Source organism: Sinohyriopsis cumingii, unplaced genomic scaffold, assembly GCF_028554795.1.
Source record: "Sinohyriopsis cumingii isolate HCF-2022 unplaced genomic scaffold, ASM2855479v2 utg001164l, whole genome shotgun sequence".
Classification (NCBI taxonomy): Eukaryota; Metazoa; Mollusca; class Bivalvia; order Unionida; family Unionidae; genus Sinohyriopsis; species Sinohyriopsis cumingii.
Window position 1 is genome coordinate 524240 of NW_028315966.1, and position 13972 is coordinate 538211.

Below are 13972 nucleotides of genomic sequence, written 5' to 3' on the forward strand. Positions count from 1 at the left end.
GACAGAAAAACGAAAGATTACTTCTGATCTTGACCAAAGATAAACTTATAATGTGTATTTGGGGAATGTCACTGAGATATGTCATTGCTGAAGATGATTTTAACAGAAAGAGAGAGATGAACATAGCTGATGATCTTGTTGAAAACTCATAATATGATATTGAGGCCTAATTCTGTTAGGAAGTGAGAGTGAAAATGATAAACCAAACCAAAGAACTTGTGCAAGGATGTGTCATTAGAGGTTTATAGGAGGCTTGGGGAATGAGAACTTTTGTTTCCTTTTTCTGTGCCATCATCCCTGTGTACTGTTTAATATCCCCCAAATGATAAACTGTAAAGATTAGAGACAGTGGTTACATCAGTGACTGGGCAAGTGCAACAGTTTTGTCTTGCTGGAATGAAATGCATGTTGGCCAGTCAGCTCATTAATTAGCAATACAGGATGGCCCAGCTATCAACTGGGTGGTCAGCATGGTTCCGACAGGACAACTGACTCAGTGTGGATGGTCAGCTCGGTAACCACCTGGTTAATGCATCAAGTGAAATGAATGGATTGACTAACTGGATCCCCATACAGCCCTGCATACCAAGGTGCATCCACCTGGTATATGGCCCATCTCACGTAAGTACCAGAATCACAGTCACTGATTGTTGAGTATAGCTGGCTGGAACGGCATTATAAGGACTGTACTGATTGTTTTACAGCTCATCCACAACAACAAAAATTCCAAATCATACTGACGTATAGGTCCAAGTGCCAAGCTCAAGCATGTGGGGGGAATTAAGCTATTTGCATTTTGAACATTTTGCCAACATGGTCTATTTCTAAAAGACAAGAGTATTAATAACATTTTGGGAAGACAACAAACCAAATTCTTTCACTTGCACAAATAAATAATGCTTATTACTATATAAGTGATAAAACAGCAGTGTGCACAAAACCTTTCTCCACTAAATACATTACCAAGTCATATGAATATTAAGAAGATAGGTAAAGTGAGGTGGAAGAAATGCATGAGCATACAACCTTTACCATTGCCCCCCAATCCAGCCTGTACTATTGTCACCCCCTCACCTAGCCTCTACCATTGTCATGCCTCATCCAACCTCGACCATTGTCCCAACTCAACCAGTCTCTGTTGTTCTCAACCCTCATCCTACCTCTATCATACTCACTCCTCATCCAATCTCTACCACTGTCACCCCTCATCCAACCTCTACCACTGTCACCCTTTCATCCAACCACTACCACTGTCACCCCTCATCCAACTTCTACCATTATCCCCCTTCATCCAACCTCTACCATTATTCTCCCTCATCCAACCTCTACCATTGTAACCCCTCATCCAACCTCTCCCATTGTAACCCCTCAACCAACATCAACCACTGTCCCCCTCTTCCAACCTCTACCATTATTCTCCCTCATCCAACCTCTACCACTGTCACCCCTCATCCAGCCTCTACCATTGTCCTCCCTCAACCACTGTCCCCCTCATCCAATCTCTACCATTATTCTCCCTCATCCAACCTCTACCACTGTCATCCTCATCCAACCTCTACCATTGCCCCCCCTCATCCAATCTCTACCACTGTCACCCCTCATCCAACCTCTACCATTGTCCTCCCTCATACAACTTCTACCATTGTCCCCCCATCCAACCTCTACCATTATTCTCCCTCATCCAACCTCTACCAGTCACCCCTCATCCAGCCTCTACCATTGTCACCCTTCATCCAGCTTCAAACATTATTCTCCCTCAGCCAACCTCTACCATTGTCCCCACTCAAACAACCTCTTTGTCCCCCTCATCCAACCTCTATTATAATCATCCTTTATTCAGTCTCTACTATTATCCTCCCTCATCCAACTTCTACCTTTGTCCCCACTCATCCAGCCTCTATCATTTTTCACCCCTCATCCAGCCTCTACCCTTGTCCTCCTCATTCAGCCTCTACCATTGTCCTCCCTCATCCAATTTCTACCACTGTCCCCCTTTATCCAGCCTCTACCACTGTCACAGTCATCATGCATCTGCCATATGTGGGGTCTATTTTTCAGCACAAGACAGGCTACACATGACAGTCCATATAATGTAGAACAAATGTTACTGTGTGGATACCATTTTTATTTCTTTCAATCACAGTGAACTTGGCCTTTGACTAATTTACTCCCTAAATATTGTTACAATTCTTATGGTCACAAACGTAAGTAACAGAAAAGGAGCTAAACCAACAAGTTTTGTAAAATTCAACAAACAATTTAATTATTAAAGTGATAAATGAAACATGTGAGAGGAACTTTTAGTATATGAAGTGAATCCAAATTTGTCCTTATAAAAGTCTTTGGAAGTCCTAAACGATAGAAAGTCCCATATACCAGAAACGTGCTGGTCCTCCATGAACTGTGACATTGTCAAGATGACATTGTCCATAGCTCTTTTGATTAATTTATAACAATTCCAAATAATATTATTGTCCAAAATAATGAGCACTTTCAATCAATACTGAACAGTCCAAACAAATGTTTTTACTCTCAAAAAATATCAAAGTACAACATAAAATAAGTCTGCAGACTTGCATCAGGAACACAAAAAGTGTGGATGACAACAGAAATTGGAATGAAACTGAATGCTTAACTTTCTGCTAATATACAATGTAAACTGTGACTGTATTTTGGAATGGACCCTATATGACAACATACACTATTGATTTATGATGTACTAAGTCATGATGTACTATATTCACATGACTTCACGCAACCAATAGGAAAGCCACAAAATTCTTCTCAAAACTTCCATATCCCATCAGTCACTGAGAAAATACATCATAGGTGCCTTTTTCAGTCTTATTATTACAATTATTATTATTAATTGTCAACACATATGTAAACAACTATTTATAGATCCTATGTGATTTGTGTTTTCAACAGAACCGAATTATGCACACAACTTATAACAACAAATATTCTGTAGTTTACGACCAGGAATACAAAATATGAAAATTAAAGAAAATCAAATACCAGAAAGAAGTTATAGAAAATACAGATATGCATAACAATATTTATGCTTCTTCTGTCCCCATGTACTTTTAGAAAGTTTGGAAAATGAAGGTAGTGGAGAACTCAAGTTAGTATGCAGAAACAAAATATGGAAAGGCAGATATGACAACATTATGCATTACATACAAAGAATGAACTCTGAGCTCTTTCACTTTTCTCTGGATATACACTAATAACAAAGTTTTAGACTTACCTCATAAAGGGACCTGGCTACAGTTCCACATTGGTTGGAGGCAGCAAACTTAAGGGCTCTACACAGACTTCTCAAACTGCAGAGACAAACACATCATGTATGTAAGATTTGTATGAAAGAAAAGAAGCAATGGTGAGTTAAAGCATTAACTTGTTCTAAAATTGCAAGTTTTCCTTGGTCTCATACAGATTGGATGCATTAGTTAGTATTTGGGCAGTACCCACTTCAACCAGCTGATAACTGTTCATGTTGACTTTACACATTTGAATCAAACGGTGCCCTGTGTTATTTACTTACATTTCAGCAGCTGCCTTCCTTAGCTAAAGCCTGACTATTTGTACCTATTCCCCATCCATAAGTACGAAAAGTATTAAATACCTTTGGCCAGCTTGTCATGGGCCTCACTCCTCCTAGTGTGTTGAAGTTACAAAATTTCAAGTGTTTTCAGTGTTCAATTTACCCACTTGAAGAAATATTAGTGCCCCATGTCATCAAATTTCTGACCTCTCCCAAAGTTACAGCATTGTTTTCATTTATTAATGTCAAACAAAATATTGACCTTTCCCCAGATTATAAAAGTGTATTTTTGTTTACCAACCTGAAGAAAATTATCCAGGGCTGTTCTAGTAAAATATACATGGGACCAAAGGAAGGCATTTTTAATATAGAATAGTCACCCGTAGATGTATTTTAGAATTTTGTATTGTTTTCATATGAACTGTTTGGGTAATCTGAACACCCTTGCACAACTTTTCAAAAAAGTGCCTTCCCTGGGTACTATGTATGTTTAAACTATGCTTAACTTATCACAATAATTGATAGAAAAATAAGCAACACTAAATCTTGAATCCACCCTGTTGAGACCATCTCAAAAAAGTGCCTTCCCTGGGTACTATGTATGTTTAAACTATGCTTAAATTATCACAATAATTGATAGAAAAAGAAGCAACACTAAATCTTGAATCCACTCTGATGAGACCATCTCAGTAAAGGCAGTTGATTTTTATCCATAAGTTTGAGCAGTTTTCTGTAAGGTGTAACAAGATATCATAAAATGTTATTGTAAAACTGGAAAACAAATTTGAAAATTCAGTATTCGAAACATGCATTGATGGTAAGCATTATGTTCAACTGTAAAGTTTGTAAAGTGCACACAGACCTTATTTACCACTAGCACAGTTGCACAAACTTCAGTTCTAAACCCTATGCAGCTCAATGGCTTGTTACTATTTCTCAACTTGACATAAGTCTTGGAGAATATTTTTTTGATTAAATATGACAACAGCAATCACATCTTCCCCCATGAGACATACTCAAATTCACATGTGATGTCCAATAAACATAACTGTGTCCCTTCCTGCTTTTATTCACAAGAATCTGAATATTTCTTTTTATTCGTCTGTGCTGATTATTAACACTTTTTAAGAGGCTTAATTTCTGTTTTGTCTTCAATATGCATCGCTTGCTGAATGCCATTTTCAAAATTCCATAATCAACCATTTGATTATACAGACACCTCGCAAGAAAAAATATGTGCAGTTTAAAACATCTGTGGTACTAATTGCTGTAGAGTTAGTCTGGTTCCCTGACCCATTCCACCAATTCTACCATGAAACCTAGATCCAAATCAAACACAGATAATCCAATTATCCGGATTTTTTGGCAACAATCATTTTTCAGTAGATTGTTTGTGCTTTTATTATGTATTTAGTCCATATTATAAGGGGCATTTTCGTTAGACTTACGGCAAAATCATAAGGGTCGTCAGTCTGTAATTTAAGCTAAGTGACACATCAATGAGTGTGCTTGTATTTGTGGGGCTGTATGGTGTGTTTACTAGTAATGTTATTGGATAAGTATTCTTCCAGAAACAGAGATTTTCCAAGATTTACTAAAAAATAAAAATTGATTTCTCCTTCAAATATGTTCACCTGTCTCATTCAAGATGTGAAATGGGAAAATATACAGCAGGAGGAGAAAAAGAGCGTCCAACCTCTACCATTGGTCTCTGAGGGAAGTATGAGTCCCCTATCAACCATTCTTCTGATACACCTCTCCCTTGATAACTTGCGCACATTGGGGTCCAAAAACACAGACCATACTATAAGCGATGGTGTGAGTTACCAAGGGACCTAAAAAAATTCCGCTAAACATCCAGCGAACTGCAGGGTTGGGGATGGCTGTTTAATGACTGAATCGTCGGTTTATATTTGCATTGAGAATAGTCAGTAAAGCACTTTTTCTAATAAAGTTGTTTGTTATTCACAATAACATGATTCCAACTGATTTCAACAACAAACACAGTATGCAAAAACATTCATGTATTACATCACAGCTTTTTGTTTTGTTGACTAGTCTGGTTCCTGGAGTGATGTTCAATAGTATTTTGCAAAACAAGAAGACTATGAAGCAGAGAACCAGACTAACTGTTGATACACTACCAAACAAGATTCCTTTTATCAAAAACATGCAACATTCATTTCTTGAGACAATCTCTATGTTGAAACTCAATATTTTGTATTGTTCAATTAGTAAAATGTTGATGCTGTGATTTCATTACAAGTAATAGTGAAATTTCTTATCATCCTTGAGGATATCTCATTATTTTATGAAGTACTCATCTCTCTTGATTGCCTTGCTATCTTTATTCACAGGTATGATTGAGTTGGTTAATTTAAAGTAGTCTAATTAGCTTACGTACACATTAACATTTAAAACAGTGTTTGATTGATCAAATGAAATGAGTTCCCCGACATACAATCGGGGCCAATGGTTCTTAAGCATGTAGGTTTTTGCATGCCTTTTAACTATTTTTTTTATTCCACCAACTTTATTTGATTCAAAAGATGTAAAAGACAGAATAGTTCACGTTTAATTGCAAGAGGACATATTGCATTTATGATGATTACACTTAAAATGAAGTTAATATATAAAAATAGAACACAAATTTCAACTGAATTTTTTAAATTTAATTAGTATTTATTTAATAAAGTACTGCTCCCACTAGAAGTAACATTTTCATTCATTTAAATTTCCTTGAATATCGTTAATTGTGGTGCATTAAGAATGATGTTTGGAAAGAAAATGCAACAAATTATGTGACTTCTTATTAAAAGCTGACATTTCATATGCTGATCGCAATTGCCAGGTCCTATCTACCATTTTCGATGATAAAACAATCAACATATCAAAGCTTCCATTACCAATTTTGATCACGATTTTCTTCAACAAATAGTGATCAATTTTATTTTTATTTTTTGGGTTAACAAAATGGGATCCAGGCCTGACCCTGCATTACAAACAGGTACACGAGTTATTGAGGGAGTGGTGTATGCAGTAGTACAACTCAGTCACCTGAGAATGACCACACCTCTTGAATAAAGGATGACATTCAATTTGACCACGTCTTTTATATGTGACTCAATCAATCCATGCCCAAGAATATGCTGTACTGACATGAAAATGTTCTGGTGCCCATCTGGGCTCTAACTACTGGATCCACCAGACTCTATTCACATCTCTGTGATGCAAGATCTCTGAAATAAAAACTTCAGATTGACTGTGCATGCCAGCCAATGGTTTCTGTCATATATTGTATCAAAACATTACATTTTAAGACTTGACCAAATTCATGAGCAGAAATTATCATGAATCCAGCTAAGATAACAGGTTCGGAGTGGAAGGCTTTTCTTTTGCTTGTGATATTCTCTTTATGGGTGGATGCTGAAATTCCTCTCAGGGCAAGGACACTTAGAGATCATTGAATGAACAGACCTCTTGGTGTGCAGAGTTTGACCGCTTTCTTGACAGAGACCCTGCCAACAACTCAGTCTAAGAAATGTGTCTGATCTGGACAATTATCTTGTACCAGCAAAACAAACTCCCATGAACTTACTTGAAGAATTCAATAAGACAATGTGGGACAATGCTACTCACGCCGAGTGGATATGAAGGGGAGGTAATGGAAAGAGTTACTTCCCTTTGTCTATATGGTGTGTATTGGTCTGTATATAGCAATGAAATATGAAATTATTGTCTTTCTGGAATTCCTGGATTTAAGAGGTAGTGAAGCTTGTATTCCTAATGCTGATTTGATCAGGGAACAAATTCAAATGAGAAAGGTTGACAGTGCAGGCCTTCATATCAAAAATCTTCCCTCTCATAACCTGGTACAACTTGACAACAAAATGCATACATACTCTCCACCACCAATATTAAAGTAATATTTGTGTTCATCAACCTGAAGAAAGGGCGGTGCCCTGTACCATCAGTCAGTCTGTCAACTGCCTCCTTACGGACAACTTGGTAGAACTTGACAATGCCCTCCACCTGTCCTGTGCTTAGACTCAAACCCCTCAGATAGTCGCCCACCAAGATCTTTAAGTCATGTTGTACCTCTAGTTCATCCACAAACAACTCCGTAAACCTTAAGCAGAGAAATGTGTCACTTAAGAGAATATACTGCTGAGGGTCAATCATATCAAGTTCTCTACCCAATTCATGGTCTTTATACCAATTAACGTTTCAAGAAATGGATTTAATCTACTAATTATATACCATTCTTGTCCAAGTCTATGTAAGTAAAAGAAAAGCCTGATGCCAATACATATTATGTGTGTAATATTAAATATACAAGTTTTAAAATCCGAGTTTAAGTTTTACAACTGTTTCAGAGTAATTCAAAAGCAACACTGAAATATTTACCTATTTCTTATCCCTGGTGTCAGGTCTTTCTTGCCCACATCGGTTGCAGGATTCATGCAGGCAAACAACCTGAAGTCCTTGTGACGAACGATAGGTTCCATGTCACTACAACAAATTGTTACATAAAGTATGTTGGTTTTTGTTAGTTATTCATGGGTTGAAAATGAAACTATGTCTAAAGCACAATGGAATACCCTGAGGAAAAAATGCTAGTCTTCTGAACAAATATAACTTAAATAGCTGCAGGTACAGAACTCATAACTCAAGCACCTGTTAATTTTAAGATGGTAACCTGGTATTGAAGATGTATTCCAACATAATGTAGATTTATTTGGATATATGTGTCATCTACAAAATAAAATTTCACCATGATTCCCATCTTAAAAATTTTCCTTCTAAAAGTACCCTATGCTGCATCACTCTCAATTTTCATCCTAATTATGCTAGTATCCTTTGGTCCATCACATGCCATTTTCATACTAATTTCATATTAATTATGCTTCTACCCCATCCTGCATCACTCATTTTTCTTCTACTCATGCTACTATCATCTGGTCCATTACTCAATTTTTATTCTACTCGTGCTAGTTTCCTTTGGTCCATCACTCAATTTTCATACTACTTATGCTGGTCCATTACTCAATTTTTATTCTACTCATGCTAGTATCCTTTGGTCCATCACTCAATTTTCATACTACTTACCTTGGTCCATTACTCAATTTTTATTCTACTCGTGCTAGTTTCCTTTGGTCCATCACTCAATTTTCATACTACTTATGCTGGTACATTACTCAACTTTTATTCTACTCATGCTAGTATCCTTTGGTCCATTACTCAATTTTCATACTACTTATGCTGGTCCATTACTCAATTTTTATTCTAATTATGATAGTATCCTTTAGTCTATCACTCAATTTCCATACTACTTAAACCCTATGGTCCTACACTCCAAAATTTATATACTACTGATATTATACCTTATCTCCATGGTAAAAAACATATTAAATGCAGACAAATTTACCCAAGGCACATCTATGCAACTTGCTTGACAAATGTACCAAGTTTGGTTGAAATATGTTGAATGATTTTGATACTTTACATGTATACTCAAGAAAGAAATTTTTTATTGGCAAAGACAAACAGAAAGAGGAACACAGTGACAGAAATACCCTCCCCACCCCATTCATATAACATAACGAATAGGATATAAAGAAAGCAACGACTCAAGATGGAGTCATCTATAATTTGTGCCTTGCAAAACTGGCTAAAATGTGTCAGAATTATCTGTCCAAGATTTCAAATGTTGAAAGTTTAAAGTGACAAATTATACAGAGATTTATTTGTACTTAACTCAATAAATCTTAAATTGGAGATTTGACTTCCTGGTGTGGTACAATATTATTTTTAGAAATCTGATCAGTCATTTTGCAAACACAACAGAACAAGACTTATTCGGTCTTTCATCAAGGTGTTAATCATGTATTTTTTTACCGAGTCAAAAAGCTTTGTGACCCAGACTATTTCTGGGGTTTTTGATTATAAAACTCTGTTTCAGTGACTGTTCTTACAGTCGTCAAGTACTATAATTTCAAAAATGCATGTAATATCTCAAACTTAAACTAAATGCATAGTTTTTATTGACTGACCATCCCATCATACAACTTGAATTCCGCTTATGCTACAAAAGTAATATGCTGAAAAATTAGGACTTAATGCTTAACCTTAAATTACTTTTTATAATTAGAAATCTGAACACTTTCTAAAGTTTCTTTATGCATTTAGCTGAAGTGACAGAATAAAAAATATTCAAATATGTTGCTTTTTCTAGAGCTCAGTAATCATCATAGGTTTTGCTCCATAAATTAAGGTGTGAAGTTGGATGAATGAAGATCAAAAATTTAAAAATCTTTAAAGTACTTAGACTGAAGACCTGTTAAAAGCAAAATACTTTTGTACAGTATAGTCATCATTTGTTCAAAGCTTCTTCTTCAGCTACATTATCCAGTCATCACACCTGAGGAATGTGAACACCACCTCATAAATCTAGCCCTCCCAAGTTAAGTTTAAGCTATAAAAGAACTCACACATTCTCTGTCCACACAAATGAGAGTTAGAGTGCTTTCCCCATGGGTATAGGGACTGGCATCAAATCCCATCCATACTTCAGCTACTATTTCCACTCATGTTAGGAAGCATGCTTTTCTAGAGACCACGCAAAAATATTATTGAGTATTATTTTCCAAACCGTGGAGTGAGCTGCATGAGTTTCTCACATAAAGGAAGTAAACACCATCTATATTCCTAACTATTCCTTGATTTTTTCTTTCTAAGATGAAGTTTATCTAACTTTATTTTGAGCAACAAATGCATTCTGTAAAATCTGGTTGAATTCTGTTCATTATTGAAGAGGTCATTTAAAGGGTTTTCCATTACTAGTATTGCTGACAGAATTTGATAGTAAATCATCATTATTTGTATAAATTTGAAAACCCTTACTACCAAAATGCTTTGTGCCAAATTTAGTTAAATTCTATTAAACTGTATTAGAGAAGTTATTATAAATCTTTTCTATTTTGAGTAACAGTAGCATAATAGCATCAATTATAAAATAATTTAAACACTTTTATAGCAGGATGAACTGTGTCAAGACCGATTGAAAGTGGTCTGGTGGTTTTTGAGAAGTAGTTGAAAATGGCAACTGTTGATGGATAAAAGATAGGTCTTCTTTTTTTGTTTGGTAATTTGTGGCCATATATGTTTTTTTATTTATTGTGCATACTTAAAAGGTCTTCACTCAATCAAGCTTTTTGTCAGATTTGAACTTATTTTATTCAACAGTTTAATGAAAAAAGTCATTTTGAGAATTTTCTAATTTTAGTAACAATGACCACATTTTACGATGTATCAGCACTGTTTGTAAAACCATTTAAATACCTTTATGGCAGGTTTGGTTGAAATTGGTCTGGTAATGTTTAACATGAGAATAAAAATAGCAAATGGTGAAGGACACAAACTGGTGCACAACTCATATCATAAGGTTACTTCGACTTATTGCCATGTGGGCAAAAGAATGAAGGCAATCTTAAGAAAATATAAAATATGGTATTCACTACAACCAAAAATGACAATACCAATGATGAGGTGACTACATTTTTTCTAAGATTTAAATAGTCAAGATGCATCAAAAACCCAAAATCCAAATCCATCTACCCTCTTTCCATCAGTACAACAGATCCTTCTGAACTCTCCAATAATCCTCCAAGACATTCCAGGGTTTCGGCTGTGGCCAAGTTAATCTCATCTAGCAACACCCAGTCACCTAACCTCAAGGCTTTCACCAGTGTTCCCTGGATAAAAAGATTCGGAATATTTACACAAAGAACTAGATCTCCAATCTATTTGTCTTTTATCTAAATGCTCAAAACATTTAGTAAGCAGTATCCTGCCCTGCATATATATATTTCTGACTACTTCCAGTATTGATGAAAATATGGAATATATATAGTTTTGACTATTTCCAGCATTGATGAAAATATTGCATATATATATTTTTGACTATTTCCAGTATTGGTGAAAATATGGCATATATATTTTTTTAATACTATTTCCAGAATTGATGAAAATATGGCATATATATATTTTTGACTATTTCAAGTATTGATGACTGTTTGCACTAGAGGCATGAAATACAAACACTGAAACTGATAATGTTACCAAATCTGCATTTGTGTTTCACTTATATCTGAATTTAAATTCATTTTCTTGGCATTCCATTTACATTTATGTTTCAGCTATCACCATGTGATCTTTCATTAAAGTCTCTGAAATACCTTTTGGATATAGCATTCATTTGGAACAAAATGGAAATGCATGTACTTAAGTTAGGTTTTCCATTTTCAAGTGTGTTGAACATAAATAACTAATATTGCTTTCATATCTGTCTTATTAAAACAACGCTTTAAAACAAATACATAAAATGCAAAAGACAGCACTGAATTCACAAAAAATTAAAATATAACTAGAACTGCAATAAACTTAAAAATACAGTTGTTGAGTATTTGTATTTGTTAACTAATTTTACTTCTTATTTTGTTTCATTCACACAAAAAAATTGTATAGATACATCCATGGGTAAAGTCATCTCCCTACTGTCAAATCACCCACCCCTATACACTCCCACATCCCCCCAAAAGAGGAAAATTATCTCCTTACTGTCACATTACCCACCCCTATGCACTCCCACATCCCCTTGAAAGAGGATCAAAATTATGAGACTGTTGATAGTAGAATGTTGATATGTTAATTCTATATGGCTGCGAACTGTACAAACTACTCCCAATGACAATTCATACCCCAAGGATTTTAATTTTCAGTCTATCTTTATGGAAGGATCATGTTATATATGCATATACATACCACAACAGCCACATGCAAAGGTACTGTACCACATAATATTTAAATTGCCACTAAAAAGCATGGGAACAATTATCCTCAGCAAAATCAATCAATTATTCACTTAGTGGACACAGTCACCTCTATAAAAGTGAAGGCCAGTGTGTTCTCAATTTGTTTGACTTGAATTTGGAGCTTCTTCAGACGATGTCCCATGCACTCCCACTGCTTCAGCATTTCTGGATCTGCATACAAAATTAAAAAGTGAAACAACCCTTCAAACAATCTACCTGTACATGAATAGAGGGTCACACTATCATACATGGTTGTCTTTTTTCTAAATGTTCATAGTAAAAAAATCCAATATTGTCATTTTTCCATGATACAAGTAATTATTTGAGTTACAAAGTATAATAGAGCCAGGACCATGGTTCCTTTTTTGCAAATATGGCAATATGTCTAAACAAAACTAAACCAACGTAAGCTAGACTTGGTTTCACTATGCCACATTTCAAAAGACTGAGATAAAAAAATGATATATCTCATCACTGCATGCTGAACTAGCAAATAACCAAAAGGGTGTTCTGGCTACATCACAAGCACCAGGCCATGTTCTTAGTATCACCTGGTCCAGGGGCAAATCCCATGTAATCATAAGTACTTCTCTACACTGGCTGCCATCTTGTGATGAAATCCATGAAAATGTTCATATAGTCCAATCACTTTGCACAATGAAATTACTTTAATTATTGATATAACCTTTTATACCAACCATTATACTGGAAAATACTAAAACAAATCTCCGAATAAGAAATAAAAAGAAAAATAGCAAAAACATAAGTATAACGGATCTTTGTCTAACTTTACTTTTAGGTGATGCTTCATCTGTAACTGAAATTCAAGCACTGCAGAACATTACATTTCACCTGCGAAACATTTTTTGGCTTTCTGTTGCAAGAATAGGGCACATGCTTGCAGATGATTCAGGTGAAATAGCTACCCCAGTTATGCTCAAATGTACAGAAACACTAAAAGCTGATATGCCTTTATATGATGTCTGTACAAATGCCCTTTTTCACGCCATTGAATGGTTTACCATTCTGAATGCAATATTATCTATTGTGTCTTTCTTACATTCCATGAGCAAAGTAAAATGGTTAAACACAGCATTTCATGCTTTCTGAGTGATTATTTGTGTCTGCAATTATGTTTCAGTTGGAGATTTCTGCTAAAATTTTAAACAAGTTTGAAGAAGTGAGCAAAATATTATACATTTGTAGCCCATTCATGAACAATTATTACTCTATGGAAGTCAACTGACCAATTACAAATAAAGGAAAACAAGTTTATTTCAAATTGTATCTTGCAATAGTATGTTGAAAGAAAATGTACCACAACGTCACCTATTATTTTTTGCACTTAAAAATAAAACAAGTTTGCTGAATCAAAACTGCAGTTTGTTTATTCTTTCATAAAATTTTGTGAGTATATCATATGGCTTCTTAATTTTATGTCCATAATTTAGTAAAACAGAAGTTTTAAGCAACTTTGATAAACATTCTAATTTTTTACCACTCAATAATTACTTTGAAAGAAAGAGAATACACTGGTACTATTTAACGTTTT

The 13972-nt window shown here is 35.1% G+C and overlaps 1 protein-coding gene across 2 annotated transcripts in view; it reads right to left on the minus strand.

Annotated features, from left to right (window-relative positions):
- Nucleotides 1–13972, minus strand: part of LOC149772822 (midasin-like) — a 270606-nt gene that overhangs the window by 218601 nt on the left and 38033 nt on the right. For both annotated transcript variants that reach the window (XM_089947241.1, XM_089947240.1), the window contains exons 17-21: nt 12488–12591; nt 11165–11301; nt 7955–8059; nt 7491–7676; nt 3251–3326 (exon numbers count right to left, since the gene is read on the minus strand). In XM_089947241.1, coding sequence (XP_089803367.1) covers nt 3251–3326; nt 7491–7676; nt 7955–8059; nt 11165–11301; nt 12488–12591 — 608 coding nt within the window. The remainder of the gene's footprint in view (nt 1–3250; nt 3327–7490; nt 7677–7954; nt 8060–11164; nt 11302–12487; nt 12592–13972) is intronic.